Source organism: Lontra canadensis, unplaced genomic scaffold, assembly GCF_010015895.1.
Source record: "Lontra canadensis isolate GAN:19392208 unplaced genomic scaffold, GSC_riverotter_1.0 scaffold47, whole genome shotgun sequence".
Classification (NCBI taxonomy): Eukaryota; Metazoa; Chordata; class Mammalia; order Carnivora; family Mustelidae; genus Lontra; species Lontra canadensis.
The window spans coordinates 11664159-11685959 of NW_022631041.1; the positions used below are offsets into that span (position 1 = coordinate 11664159).

The 21801-nt window shown below is 38.3% G+C and overlaps 1 protein-coding gene across 7 annotated transcripts in view; it reads left to right on the forward strand.

The window, feature by feature from the left end:
- Positions 1 to 12566: 12566 nt before the first annotated feature.
- The window catches only part of SENP6 (SUMO specific peptidase 6), a 122803-nt gene continuing 113568 nt past the window's right edge, over positions 12567 to 21801 (forward strand). For 6 of the 7 annotated variants that reach the window (XM_032873174.1, XM_032873177.1, XM_032873181.1 and 3 more), the window contains exon 1: positions 12567 to 12665. In XM_032873174.1, coding sequence (XP_032729065.1) covers positions 12614 to 12665 — 52 coding nt within the window. In that variant the 5' untranslated portion in view covers positions 12567 to 12613. The remainder of the gene's footprint in view (positions 12666 to 21801) is intronic. The other variant, XM_032873180.1, reaches the window with a different exon arrangement.

A 21801-nucleotide genomic window follows, 5' to 3' on the forward strand; every position in this document is an offset into this window, starting at 1 on the left:
TTTTTCCTTTGCTGTGCAAAAGCTTTTGATCTTGATGAAGTCGCAATATTTCATTTTTACCCTTGTTTCCCTTGCCTTTGGTGATGTTTCTAGAAAGAAGTTGTTCCAGTGGAGGTCGAAGAGGTTGCTGCTCCTGTTCTCAAGGATTTTAATGGATTCCTGTCTCACATTTAGGTCTTTCATCCATTTTCAGTCTATTTTTGGTGTGGTGTAAGGAAATGGGCCAGTTTCATTCTACTGCATGTGGCTGTCAGTTTTCCCAACACCATTTGTCGAAGAGACTGTCTTTTTTCCATTGGACATTCTTTCCTGCCTTGTCAAAGATTAGTTGACCATAGAGTTGAGGGTGCATTTCTGGGCTATTTTGTTCCATTGATCTATGCGTCTGTTTTTGTGCCAGCACCATACTGTTTTGATTACTACCACTTCATAGTAGATCTTGAAATCTGGGATTGTGATAACTCCAGTTTTGTTTTTCTTCTCAAGATTGTTTTGGCTAGGGGTGCCTGGGTGGCTCAGTGGGTTAAAGCCTCTGCCTTCAGCTCAGGTCATGATCCCAGGGTCCTGGGATCAAGCCCCGCATGGGCTCCCTGCTCAGCAGGGAGCCTGCTTCCCCCTCTCTCTTTGCCTGCCTGTCTGCTTGCTTGTGATCTCTGTCTGTCAAATAAATAAATAAAATCTTAAAAAAAAAAAAAAAAGATTGTTTTGGCTATTTAGGTTCTTCTGTGGTTCCATACAAATTTTAGGATTATTTGCTCTAATTCTATGAAAAATGTTGCTGATATTTTGAGATGGATTATATTAAATCTATACATTGCTTTGTTAGAATGGATATTTTAAAACATTAATTCTTCCAATCCATGAGTAAGTTATATTTTTCCACTCATTTGTGTCATCTTCAATTTCTTTTACCAATGTCTCACAGTTTTTAGAGTACAAGTCTTTCACCTCTTTGATTACATTTATTTTTCAGTTTTTTATTCTTTTTGGTGCAGTTGCAAATGGGATTGTTTTCTCAATTTATATTTCTGATAGTTTATCATTAGCATATAGAAATGCAACTGATTTCTGTATATTAATTTTGTATCCTGCAACTTTACTGAATTCACTTAAACTTCTTAGAATTTGTTTTTGTTGTTGTTGTTTTTGGTGGAGTCTTTAGGGTTTTCTATATATAATATCGTGTCATCTGCAAATAGTGACAGTTTAACTTCTTCCTTACCAATTTGGATGCATTCATTTCTTTGTGTTGTCTTATTGCTATGGCCAGGACTTCCAGTACTATGTTTACTATTAGTGATGAGAGTGGACATCCTTGTCTTGTTCCTCATTGTAGAGGAAAAGCTCTCAGTTTTTACCACTGAGTATGATGTTAACTACTGGTCTGTTATACATGGCCTTTATTATGTTGAGGTATGTTCCCTTTATATCCACTTTGTTGAGAGTTTTACCATAAATGGATGTTGAATTTTATCAAGTGCTTTTTCTGCCTCTATTGTGGTGATCAGATGATTTTTATCCTTCTGTCTGTTAATGTGGGATATCACCTTGATTGATTTGCAGATATTGAATTATCCTTGGTTTCCTGGGATAAACCTACTTGATCACAGCATATGAAGTGCATCAATTTAGGAGGTGAGAACTACAGAAGTGTTCCTGGAACTTTTCAGGTGACTATAAACCAATTCAAAATCACTTTAAAACAAAGATAATATGTATATACAAGGTACAAAAATCAAAATAGTAAAAAACAGTGAAAAGTAAGTCCCCTTTCCATCTTAGTTTTCTTATCAGAAGAAAAGGGCTGCTACCAGTTTCTTAGGGCTAAAACAACCTACTTTTATATGACTTTTATAGGACTTATCTTCTTAAAAACTGTTTTTTCCTGGGGTGCCTGGGTGGCTCAGTGGGTTAAAGCCTCTGCCTTCAGCTCAGGTCATGATCCCAGGGTCCTGGGATCGAGTCCCGCATCTGGCTCTCTGCTCAGCGGGGAGCCTGCTTCCCTTCCTCTCTCTCTGCCTGCCTCTCTGCCCCTTTGTAATATCTGTCTGTCAAATCAATAAATAAAATCTTAAAAAAAAAACCACCTGTTTTTTTCCTTCTGTATTTCCATTTCAGTTGTTTCCTACCTTAATCCATATACTTATTCTGCATGATATGGTCATAAAGAGGACTATAGTCCTTCACAGTCTTATCAAGTAGCCAACTGACCTGTGGGCCAGGATTCTTTTTCTCCCATTATGGTATTATTGCAGAAGATTTTACATTATCATAGCAATTTAAAAAAAAAATTCTTAGGAATATTAGCCCACATATTCTTTCTAAATCAGACACTAAAGGTAGCCTCACCTAAACATATGACTTAAAACAAATAGATCAGAGATGTCTGGATGGCTCAGTAGGTTAAATGTCTGCCTTTGGCCCAGGTCATGATCCCAGGGCTCTGGGATTGAGTCCCACATTGGGGTCCTTGCTCAGTGGGGAACATGCTTCTCCCTCTGTCTGCCACTCCCCCTATTTGTGCTCTTTCTTTCCAATAAATAAATAAATAAATAAAAATTTGAAAAAAAAAATAGATCAGCTATTTAAAATTGTTTTCAAGTAGGCTGATTTAGTCATCACAGTAGGTAATAAGGAAATAGCATCAACTTCCTGTTCACCTATTCTTTCATGCCTGGCCTCAGGATAGACTGCTCTCCCAGTCCAAACAGTTTCCCCTTTTGGTAGATATGACAGGCTACTGACATGGTATTAATGGCTCCCTAGGACAATGGTTTATCCATAAGTCATCCACAAAGCCCTCTCTGGGGAAGGGGTTAGAGAAGCAAGCGAGGGTCTCAGCAGTAGTCTTTGAACCTCTAGTTCAGATTTTATATAATGCTCTCTAGCTTGTTCCTATCAGAAATGGGATTTGTCCTACACTGCCAAGTTTGTTACCTAAGAGGCAAGGGACATTGTATAGTGAAGACCCATTCTTACAACCAAATACCTAAATGCTTTATCTTGCTTAGGATCACAAATTTCAGTAATATGTAGGAAGAAAAATATTTTCATGGACACAAGATGCTGAACAATACAAAATATTCTCTAATTCACTATAGAATACTTTCCAATCCAAAACATTACTAAATTATGACTTTTTCCCAAGAGGAAATAATCATAAGTGTTCTTTAAGTAATTCCTCATTAAAGGTCTGATATCTCCTTCCATTTCCACAATGAAACAATTTCATAAGAACCTGAATCTCCAATTTGTCACATTATGGGTAATTGCTGGTATCTATTCTTAATAACATTATACTGTTTGCTTTTCTTATACTTTGAAACCAAGGTTGCAGTACATGCCTGTATTATAGGTTTAATGTAGTCACCATGTAAATTCTATACCTTTAAAAAACCAAGTTTTGCAATATTATGTTTTCACAATATTAAGAAAAATCTTAACTTTCCATAATTATTCTCTAGGTAAAGGAATTAAATGACATAATTCAAGACAGCTATTACTTTTAGGTAAAGTGACATGAAAGTACCAACATTTGACCATTTTTGACTTACAAAACCAGCAACTTTATTTGATTCCACCTAATTCCATGGTAGTTTCAAGAATAATGTGCAGAAACCAAATACTAATCATCATAACAGAGAAATAGTAGAGGAATCAACTGCAACTACCTAGAATTGTCACAATTGATACATAAAATAGTTTTCCCACTGCCAAAATTATAGAACTTGTATGGTTTTCATACCTAAAATTTTAAACCCTTAAGGATGGGCAAGTCCTGACAGATGAGGATAAATATACAAACTAGGAAACTTCACAATGACCATATTTTTATTTCAAGAAAATATTTTTTTTAAAAGAAAATGGTAAGATAACACTGTTAAACTTTGGAAGCTCAAGAAAGATGCCTAAAAAACATGGCTTTAAGGCAAACCTCTTGGGTCCTCCACACCCCTTGGGAGCCTTGTACTCTGTCATTCAATAAACTTTACTATCTCTCAATAAAGAAATTAATAAAATAAAAATTAAAAAACATAGCTTTATTAGCCTAAAATTCTTAAAAAATATTGAAAAACACTAAGAAGAAAGTAAGTTACCTATAATCCAAAAACTACTTAAAATTCCATAAAAAAAAGATGAAGTCCTTCATATCAACCTTCTAACCCTTTTCCTTTGAAATAGCCTATGCTACACAGATTAGCTATATATACTTATAATATATTTTTATAAAAGTGAAATAAACTGTAATTTGTTTTTTCTTTTTTAATTAACTATGGCTGCTTTCCTGATGAGTACAAATGGATCTATTTCACTGGTTAGAATAGCTGTAAAGCACTTCATTAAACAAATGCTCTCTGATGTATTTCATCATTTCTTTATCCTTGTAATGTATTTTTCAGTTCTTATTTTATTATGTCTATGTGATTGGAAAATCACCATGTCCCCTTTACACCAGGGTTGTGGGCAAAGGTTTGGTAAACTTTGAGGTCATCAAAGCATCTTCTCAAAAAATTCAACTTAGAAAATAACCTGTATTTGATTTAGACTGTTCTTGAGGAATAAAAGAGTCAGAGAAAGAGAAGCAGTAAGAGGCATACATACACACATACATAAACAGATGTGTCGATGGAGAAAGAAAAAGTGATTATCTCCTGTGTTCATAGTAAGACAATATTAAGAAAATAAGTGAGGAAGCTAGTTATAAAAGGATATATTTTTTTAAAGATTTTATTTATTTATTTGACAGACAGAGATCACAGGAAGGCAGAGAGGCAGGCAGAGAGAGAGAGAGAGGGAAGCAGGCTCCCTGCTGAGTAGAGAGCCAGATGTGGGGCTCGATGCTAGGACCCTGGGGATCATGACCTGAGCTGAAGGCAGAGGCTTTAACCCACTGAGCCACCCAGGTGCCCCTAAAATGAGATTTTTAATCTCATAAGGCGAAGGTGTTTAAAGTCCAAAACTCTTAATTTTTTTGTGCTTTGAGGATTTAAGTTTGTTGACTTGTTCAAGAGATGAAACAGTTTAAATTGGAAAGTGAAGTTAATGAAAAATGAAAAATGCCAATCAGCTTTAGTTGGAAGTCAGCATTACAGCACAGCACTTTCAGAAAATTATATTCCTTTTGCTGTTATTAACTGGAGATAAAAACTGAGGGATAAAGAACCAGAAAGAAGGCCACCAGCAGATTTCATAAAACAGGCCAAATACAACAATGAAGATCTAGATAAAAACAGTTCTTTACCATCTTTTTGCATTATTTCATGTTTAAAATTTTGCTTCTAAGCCAATGATTATATTCTACCTTTGGGATCACTACCATATGATAATGAAAATAGGGGAGTATGAACTTTGGAGTCTAGATGGATGTGGGCTCAAAGTCCAGCTTTATACTTTTCTAGCTGAGTCATCTTCAACTTCTAAAACAAAAATAACGTAGATGTTGTTAGTATGTGTCAGTAAATGCTGGTTAGGATATGTAGTTATTATACCTAGTTATTATACCAATATGATATACCTATATCACATTGACAGCACTGCCTTAGCATAAATGAAACACTTTAGATACATCACTCCAAGCATTGGTTCTCAAAATGTGGTTATCAGAACAGCACATTCCCATTACCTTTGAGCTTATTAGAAATGAAAATTCAAGGACCCCACTCAGACTTATTGAATTAGATGGTCTGAAATGGAGCCCAGGAAACTGTTTTACAACCTCTCCAGTTGAATCTTGTGCATGTTAAAGTTTGAGAACCACTACCTCAGAATTCAGCTAGAGATGATTTTCATGGGATAATTTCCATTAATGAACATTGAAGGATCCAGCAGTCATGTACATGGCTGACTTATCCATTAGGCACAGGAAGCACAGTGCTTATGGCCTATGATACTTTTAAATGTTTATAAAAAATGTTCTATTATTTCTTTTAAAATCAGAAGAAAAAATAACATAATGATAATTAATATATAATAATGCATCCAGCCTGGATAGTCTCTTTATACCAAAGCAGTATGGAAAAAAAAAAAAAAAAAAAAAAAGCAAAAAAACTAAGTTTTTAAATTTTTATCAAAAATATAGTTTCATATATAGCACTATAAATCTGACTTTAAAAATCTTTAATGTATTTCTTGGGGTGCCTGGGTTGCTCAGTCGGTTAAGCTCAGGTCATGATCCCAGTGTCCTGGGGCTGAGTCCTGCATCAGGTTCCTTGTTCTGATTTCCTGTTCTGATCAGGCTCCCTCTGCCTGCCACTACCCCTGCTTGCTTGTGTGTGTTCTCTCTCTCTCTCTCTCTCCCTCTCTCTGGCAAATAAATAAAACCTTAAAAGAAAACTAAGTATTTCTTGTGGAAGAAGGGACCCAAGAAAGCAAAAGTGCCTACTAGGATCCAAGAAAGTCATAATTCAACCCCAGAAAAAACTTCACTGTTCATTTACTAATGTTGATACTGAAAGTATCTGTTAGGAACTATTACAAGAAATCTGTGTTATTCTGAGGATATAGTCACTGACAATTCTAAAAATATTAATTTGAGCTTCACTTAATCAAAAGTTTAAAAATTTACACATTATGGGGTGCCTGGGTGGCTCAGTGTGTTAACGCCTCTGCCTTCGGCTCAGGTCATGATCCCAGGGTCCTGGGATCGAGCCCCACATCCGTCTATCTGCTCAGCAGGGAGCCTGCTTCCCTTCCTCTCTCTCTGCCTGCCTCTCTGCCTGCTTGTGATCTCTCTCTCTGTGTCAAATAAATAATAAATAAAATCTTTAAAAAAATAAAAATAAAAATTTAAACATTAAAGTTTTAGCTAATAAACTACCTGCTGAAGTTCTAGGAAAAAATCTGCCACATGGAATAGGAACAGAAAGCATGGACTAAAAGAACTGGAAACAACAAAGGAGCTTCATAGGAAGCATGGTAGCAGTAAACAGGAGCAAAAATAAGGTAACAAGTTGAAAGCAAGGTATAATATTATAATGTAGAATTATGATAAAACAGAAACTTGAAACATAGTTATAACAAATGTATATACATTATTCTCATATAAGACTCACTGTTCAGGGGCACCTGGGTGGTTCAGTGGGTTAAAGCCTCTGCCTTCAGCTCAGGTCATGATCCCAGGGTCGTGGAATCGAGCCCTGCATTGGGCTCTCTGCTCAGCAGGGAGCCTGCTTCTCCCTCTCTCTCTACCTGCCTCTTTGCCTACTTGTGATCTCTGTCTGTCAAATAAATAAATAAAAGTCTTTTTTAAAAAAAGAAGACTCACTGTTCTTTTTATCTGACACAAATGCACTTAGCCCTTCAAAAACCATCAACCAGACAGAATTTGCAGAACCTGCTATTGTCTTCTGAAACTCATATTTAGTCATGGACTATGTACTGCATTTTTTAGTGCTTGAAGGAACAAGATTGAGTACCGTGTTTTCAAAGAAATATATGTATTTAAACTGGGTGACTATTTTATTAATAACTACTAAGCTCTACCAGCATAAAATATGAATCAGTTTATTCAAGTACAGTTGACCCTTGAACAAGGCAGGGGTTAGGGGTAATCACGTCCCCAGGCAATGGAAAATCTGCATATAACTTTGATTCCCCTAAAACTTAACTAACGGCCTACTGTTGCCTGAAGCCTTGCTGATAACAGTCAATTAACACATATTTTCTATGTTATATGTATTATATACTGTATTCTTACAATAAAATAAGCTAGGGCACCTGGGTGGCTCAGTGGGTTAAAGCCTCTGCCTTCAGCTTGGGTCGTGATTCCAGGGTCCTGGGATGGAGCCCTGCATCGGGCTCTCTGCTCAGCAGGGAACCTGCTTCCTTCCTCTCTCTCTGCCTGCCTCTCTGCCTACTTTGTGATCTCTGTCTGTCAAATAAATAAATAAACAAAATCTTTTTAAAAAAAAAGAAAAAAATAAGCTAGACAAAAGGAAATATGATTTAAAAATCATAAGAAAAACATCATATGAAAGAGAAAATACACTTATAGTACTGTAACATTATTATAAGTGGACACATGCAATTCAAAACCCAACTTGCTCAAGGCCCAACCATAGTTTTATATGCAACATTTTAAATCTGACTAAAATAGAGGAAATGGCCAGCCCTGATACAAAAGAATAATTTGTAGCCATGTACAGAGAAAAGCCTTGTTATTATGTATCCATTACCAACTCCTCCTTCTGTCAGTTCCTAGTTTCCTTAAAAGTTGTTTCAGCATTGTAATCTTCAAAGCCAGGCCCTAGGTTCACATCTGGATTACTGATCCTTTTCAGTGTATTTATAATAGATTTCTACCACAATATTACTTAGGACAAAAATGTTTTCTTGACTTCTGAGAAGACTGAATTAGATATTTCTAAGGAATGCAGGTTCTAGAATTCCATGATTCTGAATTTTCCTTGGCAAAGATTAAAGATGTTTTCATTTGTTCATTCATTCAGCAGATATGTATTAAGCTACTTGTGCAAGACTCTATTTAGACAAAAAGTGCATTGAGGATGGAGGATAAAACATGTTCAAAAGCTCTAAAGTAGAAAAGAAGATGAAGCATTTGTAGAACTGAAAGAAATACAAAATGGCCGGAGATTAACTGAGAAGGTGAAAGTGCTATTAAGATGAGGGTCATAAAATAGAGGGCCCAGTAGATCAAGTAAGGATTTAGGATTTTATCCTAAGAGCAACAGGAAACATTTGAATGGTTTAAACAGGTAGGTGCTTTGATCTGATTCTCCACCCCCCCTCCCCCAAGGATCATTGTGGCTTTTGTGTGAGAAATGGATTAGAGGATGGGTACAGAACATGGAATGGTCTGTTTGAAGCTGTTGTTGCAGTAGTATGGCTGAGAGGGGATCATGGCTAAGACTAGGTTGGGCTCATTGGGATTGGAAAAAATGTGAATAGAGTTAAGATACATTCAAGGGCATAGCTTTAATTAAAAAAGCAAATCAAGAGTGATTCCTAGGTTTCTAGTTTATGAAACACTTTGTACTGAGCAAGAAGCACAGCAGAGAAGTAGCTTTGGGGAGGATCTCATGCTTTTGTATCCTTCCAAAGGATCCTGTAGTCAGTTTTAATTCTGTTTTCTTCTGAATTCTGTTTGCACAGGATGATTGCTTAGCCTTGCAGATGTTGGTCCATTAGTCATCGCCATTGACCACTGTGGTTGGAGATGGGATGTTTGCTTTACTGAGTTTGGAAGAGTAAATTCAGGGTTCAAACTTGGCAGTGGGTGACAAGACTAAGTGAATAAAAAGACACTGGAGAAGATAGGGCATTAGAATTAGAACTGTGGGTGGCAGACCTTGTTTTGTTTTTTCTTTCTTCTAAACTTTCTTCAATGAAATAATTAGAAAAAATAAAGTAGCTTATTATGTACACTGCAATTACCCACACATTCAAACTTAAAATAACCTAACTTTTCTCCATTTTGTCTTTTTATCTTTTATGCTAGAATTAAATTAATATGACAACTAACAATCTCAATAACATTTGCTAAATTTAAACAATAAAGACATGCTAGACTTTTAATAAAAATTTCTAACTCAGAGAATTGATTTTGTAATCAGCCCTATTTCTAATATTCAAAAGCATTCTCAGCAGCATCCGTGGGTGTCTTTCAAAATGTATGTATAAAGAAGGGCTACTAACTGTGTATTTGTAAGTATACTAAATATATATTTATATATTTATACTAAATATATCTACATTTCAGGGACATGTCCTCAATCTGAAGTTTTCTGGGCCTGAATACCTAAATAAAGAGATATATGATACTATCAACTTTCAATGAATAAGCTTCATATATATGGAAGAGTAGTGATTCCTGAAAATATCTTTAATCTTACACTTGAATATGGAAAGTGATCATTTTCGCTTGTAATTGCAGACTCATAGACTAAATTAAACTGAACAGAAAGGAATTTGAGATTGTTTAATCTAGTGATTTTCATAATGTGGTCCCCTAATCAGCAGCATCGTGCATCACATGGGAACTTACTAAAAATGCAAATTTTCAGGTGCACTCCAGACCCACTGATTCAGAAACTCTAGGGGTGGGGCAGAGCAGTCCGTTTTACAAAGCCTTTCCAAGTGATTTGATACCACACTTTCAAAGTTGGAATTATGTGCTCCCATAGAGATTAGCTGAAATTCACACACACACACAAAATAAAACAATGGACTTGGTCTTAAAATCCTAAATCAGATTGATTAAAAGACATCTTTTCTATAACTCCACCTTGTTACCCATTCCATATGTATATTAGTTTTCTATGGCTGCTGTAATAAAGTAGCACTAATTTAGCAACTTAACAAATATGTATTATCTTACAGTTCTACAAAGTCAGAGGTCCAACTCGTTATTTTCTTGAGCTAAAATCAAGACGGTTGCTTTGCTTTCTTTAAGTTCAAAGGCAGAATCAGGTTCCTTGCCTTTTCTGGAAGCTGGCTTCCAGAGGCCACCCATATTCCTTGACTTCTGGCACCTTTTCCCATTTTCAAAGGCAGTATGCATGTATTTTTAAATCAGAGATTATTTTTTAAAACTGCATTTTGTAGTCTGTACAAATGAGTCCAGTCACCCACATCTGTCTATTATCTACACGCCTCAGTATTATACTGTCACTGGCACAGACTCTATGTCATAGAGCATCACAACCAGATCATTCAATATACTCAAATAACATAAATAACAAAGTATAATAAATTATATTCATATTACTTTTACAAAATTAGGAAAGATTATTCATTTTAGGATAAGATGTTAACAGAAGTTTTAAAGGGAAAGGTTTTCTGCTTATGCCTTAGTTAACAGGACAATTTAATTAGAACACTTCATTCCTCAAAGATTGCACAGAATCATGGTTTTCCTGCATCGTCTTAGCTGTTGAATTTTCACTGACACACAGGGATTTTTGTTTTTTAAAGAGGGATAGCGAGGGATTTAAGAAAAATGTTCGCTTAGAGGACTACACACCTAAAGGAATTGTTTTGGTGGTGGAACTAAGCATAACTTCTTTCCTTTTCTGTATTGCGGATTTTCATTAAAGAATGTCTTATTTTGGGGCACCTGAGTGGCTCAGTGGGTTAAAGCCTCTGCCTTCAGCTCAGGTCATGATCCCAGGGTCCTGGGATCGAGTCCCACATCAGGCTCTCTGCTCAGTGGGGAGCCTGCTTCCCTTCTTCTCTATCTCTGCCTGCCTCTGCCTACTTGTGATCTCTGTCAAATAAATAAATAAATAAATGAAAATCTTAAAAAAAAAAAAAAAAAAGCTATAACTTAAAAAAAAAATCTTATTTTTGTAATTTTAAAAAGCCAAAGGAAAAAGGAAAAGAAGGAAAAGCAAACGTGTTATAATCAGCTGCAATTAATTATAAGGCCTGACTTGTAAGGTAGGGAATGGTTTTTGAAATCTTAGGCACATATAACAGCATTTTTTTTCATTGTCATCCAAAATGTACTGTAGAATCTACCTTGATAAATTATTTCGATAACCTTTTAAAAAATATAGGGGGACCACAAGTCATTTTCTGAACATGTGATTACACTACTCCACTATAGCTTCCCTCTTCAGTTGGCTATGGTTTAAATTCTAAGACCTTGTCAAAGAAAGGAACTTTTAACATTTTTGAGGCAATTGTGGTGCCACAGAAACCATACTCATCACCGGCCTGGCTTAGAAGTGCTCACACACCAAGTCTGCCATGGGGCCCTCGCGGTCGAGATTTTGGGCGAAACGTGTCCAGGCCGAGTCGGTGCCGCGCAGGGCCGGCCCTACGGAGAGCCAGAGCGGCGGGAGCCGCAAATCGGCGTTCGGTGCGGCGCTGCAGACCGCTCTGCCCGCGAGCGGAGCCCGGGCTCCAGAGGGGGAGCGGCGCTGGGGGCGGCGGCGTCGGGGTGGGGGCGGGAGCCGGGCGGCAGCTCCAGCGCTCGTGGGGGAGGAGCGGCAGCGGCGGCGGCGGCGGCGGCTGGAGCTGCTGTAGCGACGGACGCGAGGCGGTGGCAGAGGAGACCCACCCCTGTCCACATGGACAGTCGCAAAGGCCTTCGCTGATGCATTCACGCCTGGGCGGGGTGGGCGGACGGCCGTAGCGGCGGCGACGGCTGCTGAGGGAGCAGAGGGCCTGGGGGCGCCTGACGGTCGCGAAAACCTAGCCGCCCCAGCGCGGCGGCTGCGGCCATTTTACGGCCCGGGACGAAGGGAGGTGTGTTTGTGGGCTCGCCTTCAGCCTCTCTTCCTGGGGCCCGCGGCTGGCGAGAGCGTCTCAGGCGGCCTGGGTAGGCGGTGGATGGGGAGTCGTGGGCCGAGAGGAACCGGGCCCGGGAAGCGCCGTCGCCGTCGTCGCCGCTCGCGTTCCCCCGGAGGGGCCTGAGGAGAAGCCCAGGCCGCGGGCCTCGCCACCCGCCAGCCCGCGGATAGGCCCAGGAGCGCCAGGCCTGCTTTTTGTGTAGGCCCATCGGGACGTGGGAGCACCGCCCCCCTGACGGCCGAGTTCTAGGCCCGCAACCCTGCGGCGGCTACCCTCCTGCGTCGCGGCCCCTCATCCCGGCGACCGCGGCGGTGGTGTGGGCCATGGATTAAGAAGGAGGCGGCGTGGGAGGAGGAAGATGGCGGCTGGCAAGAGCGGTGGCAGCGCTGGGGAGATTACTTTTCTGGAAGGTACGTCTATTTCTGCCCCTGCAGGGGGAGGGATGGGGAAATACAGGAAAGTGTGGCCTCCTGGTCTCCGGATATTCAGTTATTCGCATTGGGTGGGTTTGGGGGGTGGGGGAGGTGGCAGAGGCACTGGGGGGCGGGGGCTGCTGGGGCGATGGCGCGGAGGGAATGTGCTGCGAGCGCGTTGGGTTCGAGTCCGCCGATGCGGGGGGCTTGGCCCGGGCACACATAGCCGAGGGGGCGCAGGTGGATCCAGATACGAGCTGGAATTGGTGGGTGCCCTTTGAGAGTGCACGGGTTAAGTCTTTGACATTTTGAAATATTTTGGTGATGGCCTAAAGATGAGAGCAGATAGCATTCCGATCTTGTTTGGTGTTCATGGAAAGTTAAAGATTGCTAAGGTCGGGTGAAATTGAGGGGCAGTTAGGTAGTTTTACTGGGGTATGTTTTATACACGCCCTCTGCTATTTCTGTTTCGCAGAGCTTCAGGCTTTCTCTTGCAGCCAGTATTCCGATTAAGTCTGGCCATGTCTGTTATTCTTACGAAATGTGTTTTGTTAAAGATATTTTATAAAATAGTTTATCTGAAAGTAGAGAAGGAGATTCACAATGTCAATTTGAGGACGGTCTCCAAAGCTAATGGACAAAGTTTGGGTGGTTCCATTTTTATTCACTTGTGAGGGAAAGTTAAACATTTGCTGTAGGTGGGACTAAGTAGTCTTAAGAAAGGCTGTCTGTTATTGTTGGGAATGGTGGTAATGGGTGATAATATTGGTTCTTTGCCCATGTAAATAAGGACACCCCCCCCCCCCCAAATACTCGTAAATTCGTTGTGGTTGTGGACCAGGAACTTGAATGTTCATCACATTGCTGAATTTGACTATGGGTTCATTGTTTACACTGAATTAAATATAAATTGAGTTCACAAATATGTTTAGAAAAATAAGTCTGCTGGGCAGTGATTGTTAAAAAGGATTAACCACTCTGGATAATTTCACAAAGATAATTTTCATATACAGTATAAGCAATACTTTAAAAAAATAATTAATTAGAAATGTTTCTGGATTAAGAAAGTGTATTTTAATTGTGCTACAGGTATTCTATAAGAGGGTGTAGAGGAGTAGGTATTGCCTTGCTTACGGTTATTAACAGCACCTGGAACAGTACCTGGACCACAGAGGTCCTGAGTATTACTCTAATGAACCAATTGGGCCTAATAGGGGCAGATAGAGAAAGAAAGCTTAATTTTCTTAATTCTTCCTTGAGTATAGCAAAGCAAAACCAAACAAAAAAACAAACTTAAAGGTGATGAGAGCTTTATGAGATTCCTAGTAAGAAGATGTGGAAAGCTTTTAAGTTTTTCTGGGTTTGTTTCCCATTACCTCTGTTCTACCTCCATTCTTGTTTGGCCAGAATAGATAACCTGTCAGAGACTGAGAGTGGTGCAGCTTGTGTTACAGGTGGTGCTGTGCTGTTGTTTTTTGTTTTGATATTGGAACCTCCGAAGATGGCTTGTTGATGGTTACTTATTAATACATTCAGTATGCAGAAGATTGATTGTATTTTTGTACTGCAGTAAGTTTTGGACTTCTACGGTCTTCTGATTCAGTTTAAGTTTTTTTTTTTTAAGATTTTATTTATTTATCTGAGAGAGAGCATGAGCAAGAGAGCAGTAGCAGGGGGAGCAGCTGAGGGAGAGGGAGAAGCAGACTCCCCGCTGAGCAGGGAGCCTGATGTGGGACTTATCCAAAGACGCTGGGAATCATGCTCTGAGCTGAAGGCAGCTGGTGAACTGACTGAGCCAACCAGGCACCCCTGATTCAGTTCATAATTTTGACCAGATGAACATAGGGAGGATGGAAAGAGCGTAAAAAATGCCCCCAAATATGAAGCTGATGGTGAATTTCAAACTGTTGCTTTTAGTTGAATCTAACTTAAGGGTCTAGGAATGTACAGTTACAATAAATTTTGAGTTTCACCATATTCCTTTAGCTTTCTCATAAAGAAAGCAGACGGTAACTCATTACAATATGAGCATAAGAGAAAGCAAGGATTTCAGTTTCTCATATCTGATTTTTATATATTGTACTGAGTCTTTATAGATAAATGGAATGATGCTAGTATTCTTTGTATTTAATTCTTTTCTTTATACTTTGAATAATAAAATACTTCACTGTAACTTGCCATACATTTTGTACTATACCATGTTTATGTTTTCAGAATATTTCCCCATAAGCCTTAGGATTTAATATTTAAACATCAATAGAGCATACTTTCCTTACTCTGGTAAATGTACTGAAAAAAACTGAAGTAGATTTTCATTTACTCATCAGGTATTTATAGCCACCTATTCTGTGCTAGGCATTGTACAAACAACATGGTATTCCCTTATACTGTATTATTTTTCATAATAGCACTTATCATTTGATAAATTTATGTTCTTCAATCCTAAAATATGACCTCCATGAAAATAGTGACTTTGTCTTTTCACTATCATATTTCTTGCACTTGGAACGATTTGTTGTTAATAAAATAAACAAGATGATAGCAGTATGGTATAGACTGGAAGAAATACACAGAGCAATAAAGGAGTGGAAAAGCCATTTACATAGTATTAAAATCAGGAAAGGCCCTTCTGAGGAGGTGACACCTTAGTTCACCTTAATTTGGTAACACCTTCACTATGAGGTATTTCAGAGTATGGCAGAGAGGATGATGCCTGTAAAGTTTTGAGATGATACATGGTTCCATTTATGAAACAAAAAGGAGATCATTATGGCTGAAATGTAGAAAGCAAAGGAGAGAATGCTAAAAAAGAGAGGCAGCAGATCTATTTGCCAAGGTGATGATTTTTATTTTATTCTAAGAAGTGGGAAGTCATTGAAGAGTTTGGAGCCAAGGAGTGATTTATCTTTTTAAAAATCACTTTGTTCTGTGTACAATGAAGTAGAGAAGAGGAATAATAAAAACAGGGACATGAGTTAGAATATTGGAGTACTTACTCTAAAATAGAGGGGTTAGAATAGATAAGTAGATAAAAAGTACTAGGAGGGGGCGCCTGTGTGGCTCAGCAGGTTAAAGCCTCTGCCTTCAGCCCTGGTCATGATCCCAGAGTCCTGGGATCAAGGCCTGCATTGGACTCTCTGCTCAGAGAAGCAGGGAGCCTGCTTCTCCCTCTCTCTCTGCCTGCCTCTCTGACTACTTGTGATCTCTGTCTGTCAAATAAATAAATAAAATCTTAAAAAAGAAAAAAAAAGTACTAGGAGGTAAAAAACCTTTCAGTCGTAAAATAATCACAGGTGAAAAGTATAGCATAGGGAATACAGTCAGTAATACTGTTAATAATGTCATATGGTAACAGATGGTGACTACCCTTAGAGTAGCGAATAGTGAGTAATTATAGAATTGTTAAATCAATATGTTGTACACCTGATACGAATATAACATGTGTAAAACCATCAGAGGGGCTTAGATTAGAATGGTAGCAGTGGAGATTGGGGAACAGTGGTTAGACTGAAGATATGTTTGGATGTAGAGTTTACAGAACTTCTTGATGGATTGTATTTTGAGAATTTTGGTTGGTGTTGTGGGGTAATTCCATATACTGAAATAGAGTAGACTGGTAGAGGAATGAGAAGTTTATGCCTCTGCTTTGGTGCTTTGGTCAAATTAAGTTTGAGGTGCCTGTTTGTTCTCCGTGTTCTAAATTGTGTTTTATTTCCTTATAACTAAATAAAATGTTAATTCTGTTTCCTTTTCTGACTTCATTAGGGAAAAGGAGACCTACTGGCTACTATTGTATTCAATTTTTTTAGTATAGTATCACACTAAAATTGTATGAATTTAGTTAGGCTACAACTTACATTGAACTTCTTTTTCTCTTTGTTTCTTTCTCTTCTATACATGTAAGGTTGTCTATACCCCTTTTCTACATTTGATAATAGGTTGGCAGTTTTTCTTTTCCTTCATTCATTCAGCAGGTATTTATTGAGCAACTGCAGTATTGTAGGTACTATGAGAGGCACAGTGATGAAGGGGAAAAAGAAATGGGTTCCATGGGTGAGGAGAGTCAGTGATCAAGTAATCACACTTGTAAATGTAAAATTACAACTGTCAGGCATACAACAAAAGAAATTATTTATAATAACAAGAATTTGATCTAATTAGGGCACTTTGAAGGGTGAGTAGGAAAAGGAAAGGTGGGAAGGCAGAGCTTTCCGGGCAGCGGGAATAGAATAGAGGGAGCATGGCATGTTTAAGAAACTACAAGGACAGTTTGATGCTGGCAAAGAGGATGGTATGAGATAAACTGGACGTAGCATTATCGATTTGCTTCCCAAAAGGTCGTTGGCTACCACATGGAAAAGGATGCTTTAGAGAAGAGCAAAGATTATCAGCAAGTTCAGTTAGGGCAAAGGTGATAGTAACTAGCTTGTTCTTGTAACTTTTTTTTTTTTTTTTTTTAATAATCCTCCCCCTCTTTTTTTTCCTCTGTGGAATCTTTAACAAATCTACACCCTCTCTCATTTGTTCCTTTTTTATATTGCATTTGCATCTAATTTTCTTTCCCTTTGCCTTTTTTTTTTTTTCTACCACCAACTAATTGCCTCACCAGTATTTTCTCCCATTTTTTTGGTCTTCCCTTTTGCATATATGTGTATATGTATACATACATGTGTATATGTATGTAACTACTTTGCTTTCTATTTCAGTTCAGCTCCATTTTGGACTTTGACCCCTGGCTTGAAAAGCCTGATGCTGAACTTGAGCTGTTGCCCTCTATCTATACCAGCAAAATCTATTATCTTCAAGTGAAGTGTTTTCTATTTTCCCCTTAACCATACTTCTGTCTTACATGTAAGTGTAATAACCCAATCAGTTTGTCAGTTTTACTGGGGACTGTAAATACTTTATAGGATCTCTTGAACTAAAGCACAACTTATTCTAAGTGATTGATATTCCTTGAATATGAGCAAGGTCTTTAGTCCACCTGCTAAGTGGAACGCACCACAGAGTTCTCCATTTATCCCTGCTCCTCCTTCTTTTGATAGCACCACTTTTAGAAACTGAATGTTTATTTCCTGGTTTCCTCCCAGTTGAACTGATTTTGTGTACTCATGTGGGACAGTAGAGTACAACATCCCTTAGTATGGCATTTTCATTAGAAATTCAATGAGAACATGAACTCTGAAGCCAGAAGGCCAGGATTCAACATTTAGTTCTAACTTACTAGTTGTGTGATCTTGGATAAATTTCTTAACCTCTTTGTGTTTTTACATCTGTGAATCAAGGATAGTAATTATAATTACCTCATAAAGTTGCCATGAACATTAAATGTATTATTATATGTTTGGTTCTTAGAACAATTCCAGCATATAATCCCAAGCACTATGTGTTAACTGGTATTATTATATTGATTTTCTTAGGGAAGAGAAGACTTCCTTTTCTTGCTTTCCTTCTCTTTCATATTGCCTTCATTTTTATTTGAATTTATTTTACTGTTTTTCTTTCAGTTACAACCTTCTCTTTCTGGGTATTAGCTGATTGTTGTGGGGTTTTTAGATTTATTTTATTTTATTTTTTTTTACATTTTATTATCTTTTAAGTAATCTAGACACCCAGTATGGGGCTTGAACTCATAACCTGGAGATCAAGAGTTGTGTGCTCTACTGACTGAGCCAGCCAATTGATCGTTCTTGATGTTGTAGGTTGACTGGTGTAGTCAGAGAGGCAAGAGGGAATGAAATTATATAGTCCACATGTCTACACTTCCATAAATTGATTGTTTCTGTTGCCATTACTTAACTATGTTGAATATTTGAGGAAATCAAGACTCGTAGAGGGCTTATGTGACCTAGAAGAAGTCAGTGGGAAAATCGGAACTGGAGCTTGTGATTTGACTTATAGCCTAAACTTCCTTCAGCATTTCCTTCCTTCTTTCCTTTTTCCCTCCCTTTTTTTATCCCTTTGCTTCACCCTTTCTTACTTCTGCCTACTTTTCCTTTGAGAAAGGGGCTGGACAAGAGAAGGAAAAATAATAGATAATTATCAGTAATTGATGAAGCAGCACTGTAAAATGGTAAAAGCAGAAGTCACAGATCTCTTAAGGCCCAACTTCAGAAATTACCCAGTCACTTCTGCCGTATCTGTTGGCAAAACAGGTCACAGAATCAACCCCAAATCAGTGGGAGGGGAAGTGGACTACCATTCAGTGGGAAAAGTGCCAAAGAATTTGTAGTCCTCTTTAATCTACACAGGTACCTTTCCTCTCCCATTTACCTGGGTTTTTTTGTTTTTTTTTTAAGATTTTATTTATTTGTCAAAGAGAGAGAGGAGAGCACAAGCAGCGGGAACAGCAGGCAGAGGGAGAAGCAGGCTCCTGCTGAGCAAGGAGCCCTAGGCAGGACATGATCCCAGGACCCTGGGGTCATGACCTGAGCTGAAGGCAGATGCTTGACAGCCACCCAGGCGTCCCTGGTATTTTTTTTTTTTTTTTAATTCTTTCAGCAAACTTACAGTATTTCTTAAACTTGAAAATGACAGTTTTACAAGATCCAAAAGTTTCTGATACCTGGGCAGTTTGGGAAGCTACAGAAAGACAGAACGAAGTTGGCCACACATTTGTAATTTGTTTCACAGATAAAAATAGCAACATAAACAGTTATTGGTTTGACTTTTCTCTGGTAAGGGGCTGATTGAAGAATTTCTGAATCCAGGTAAGTGGAAGTAAGAAAGGAGGAAGAATGTTGAAACTTTTCTTTCCTTTTTTGTTCATTCAGTGATGTGTGGGTCATGGGAGTTGTTATTGTAATCTTTCTCTTTGTCATTACCTAAACTCTTAGGAAGCATGGTCATATAATTTATATTAAAAATTAAACTAACACTCTATCAATACAAAACACAACAGTCTGTACAAAGTCAAAGACACAATATTAATAAGCACAATTACAACCCATCTAAGTTGTATATATTGCTAAGAATGATGCAGCGTGGATGGATGGTGATCTCTTACTGTGAACTGCAAATTATGGTTGCCACCATCTGCTAAAACAACAAAGAAAGGCAGCAAGTAAGTACAGAAGGTAGATAAGCTATGCACTATCCATTTGACACTAAAAATGGTGTTGCAACAGCCCCTACTTTTTGGGTTATCTTGGGTTTTGTACTTCACAGAATTTTCTGCATCCAATCACCAAAAATTAGGACCTCTTGTCTCCTGAGGATAGTGACTTTCAGTGCTAAAAGTGGGACAGTTCTAGGCAAATGGGGACATGTAGACACTTCACCTTATTCCAAGTTAACAACAGTTGCTCTGAGGCCATCTGAAGTTAAAGGTTTGATTAGTAATACAATAAATGATATTCCGATCTTGCCTTTGGAGGTGTTTTGTTTTGTTTTGCTATTTCAAATACATTTCATGTTTGGTTTTTAGTATGGTTGAGTTCCTCCCCCACCAAACACACACGTTAACTATATTATAATCTTTGAAATAGAGCAGGGAGAAAAACAGTGTGTCCAGTAAATAGTAAATTCACTTCTTCATTTTTTGCAAAGATTGAAACCATTTTTTAGGACATAAAGAGCTAGAAATTCCTTGGGACTTTTTGTAGACAATGTAGTAACCGTGTTGTCTTTCCTCATTCAAAAATCTGTAAACTTTCTACCCTACAACCTCCTATGTATGAATCTGCCACTAAATCTTGAAAACATGGTGAAGATATTACTTTGACTCTGCCTCCATAAAAACAGTATCTTCCCCACCTCTGTAACTCCTATGTTTGGACGAAGTGGGATTCCAGGTGTTTTGTCATTTAATCCTTTCTTTACCCTAGGTTGGTCTCCATTCCCAATTATCATCATAGGGCATTTATCAAAGAATGATTTAGTTTTGTCCTAATAGCGGTTAAGTCTTAGAATATCAGCTTTTCCTTCACAGTTTCAGTACCAACTCTTGAGTCCCCTTTGTCTTCACTATTTACAAGCTTTATCTGTTTCTAAAATTTACCTCCTAATTTAAGCTTACTGTAAAATTCTTTCAATTTTTTTCTTGTTGAATTCTGCATTTAATGTTCAGAATTACAAAGTGTCATTGGTCCACTTCCCTGTATACTGCAGCCATCTCTTACTCTGATGATCTTCTCACCTTTCTTTGGAGCAGAAGGAACAGTATGACAATCATTTCTGAGTTGTTCATGTCCTGGCTTTGCAATTTTGTGTACATTAGGCTTGAGATAACTGAGTTTTTAGAATTGTGTTTTCTGTGTTAAGGTAGAACCAACTGCATTACTTTGGGATAAGATACCGCCACTTGATATTTCTGTTCTATAGAAGATCGGGGGCTTTCAGAAACACCAGCAGCACCAGACAGCTGCCTGATAATGACCTTGGACAAAACTAAGTGTATGCTGGCATCCTGCCAAAAGGTCCACAGAAACCCACTGAATGGAATGAAGAAGTAGGTAGATAAACCAAGAGAACTCCAAACAGTAGCTGGATCCTGAGGCAAAGGATGTGTGGTTTTGGTGACTCCCTGAGAAGTTTAATTTCATATCACTCCCAAGAATATAATATTCAGACTTCATCTTGAAGTAGTACTGGATAATCTCTTGGTCTTCTGTGCAAAGTACAAAGGTTTTATAGAGAGAATCACCTCAGCTGGGTGATTTTTCTGCTTCATGTAGCATCTGTGAGTGTTTTTCAGTGGTAGTTTGGTCTGGAGGTTACAAGATGGCTTCGTTCAAATGTCTGACTCTGGTGGGTATCGAAAGATAGGCTTTTGTTTCTCCATGTAGTGTAAAGGCCTGTTCACCTGGTCTCTTCAGCAGAGTACTCAGACTTGTAACATGGTTGGTCAGAGCTCCAAGAGACTGCTTTGGAGAATCCTGACAGGTTCTTGAGGAAGACTGGGGCTATACTGCTATAGAATAACCTGAAATTGCTTTAATTGAGATTTTCTGACATTTGCATTTAATTCCTCTTTATTTATTTATTTTTTATTGCTCTTATATTTCTAAGTTTCAGAAATTCTATCATAGTGATCCTTTTAAAAAATTACCCTATTTTTCATTATTTTTCTTAAAGATTTTTCTGAGAGAGAGAGAGCAACTGCATGCCTGTGAGTGGTGCATGGGGCAGAGGC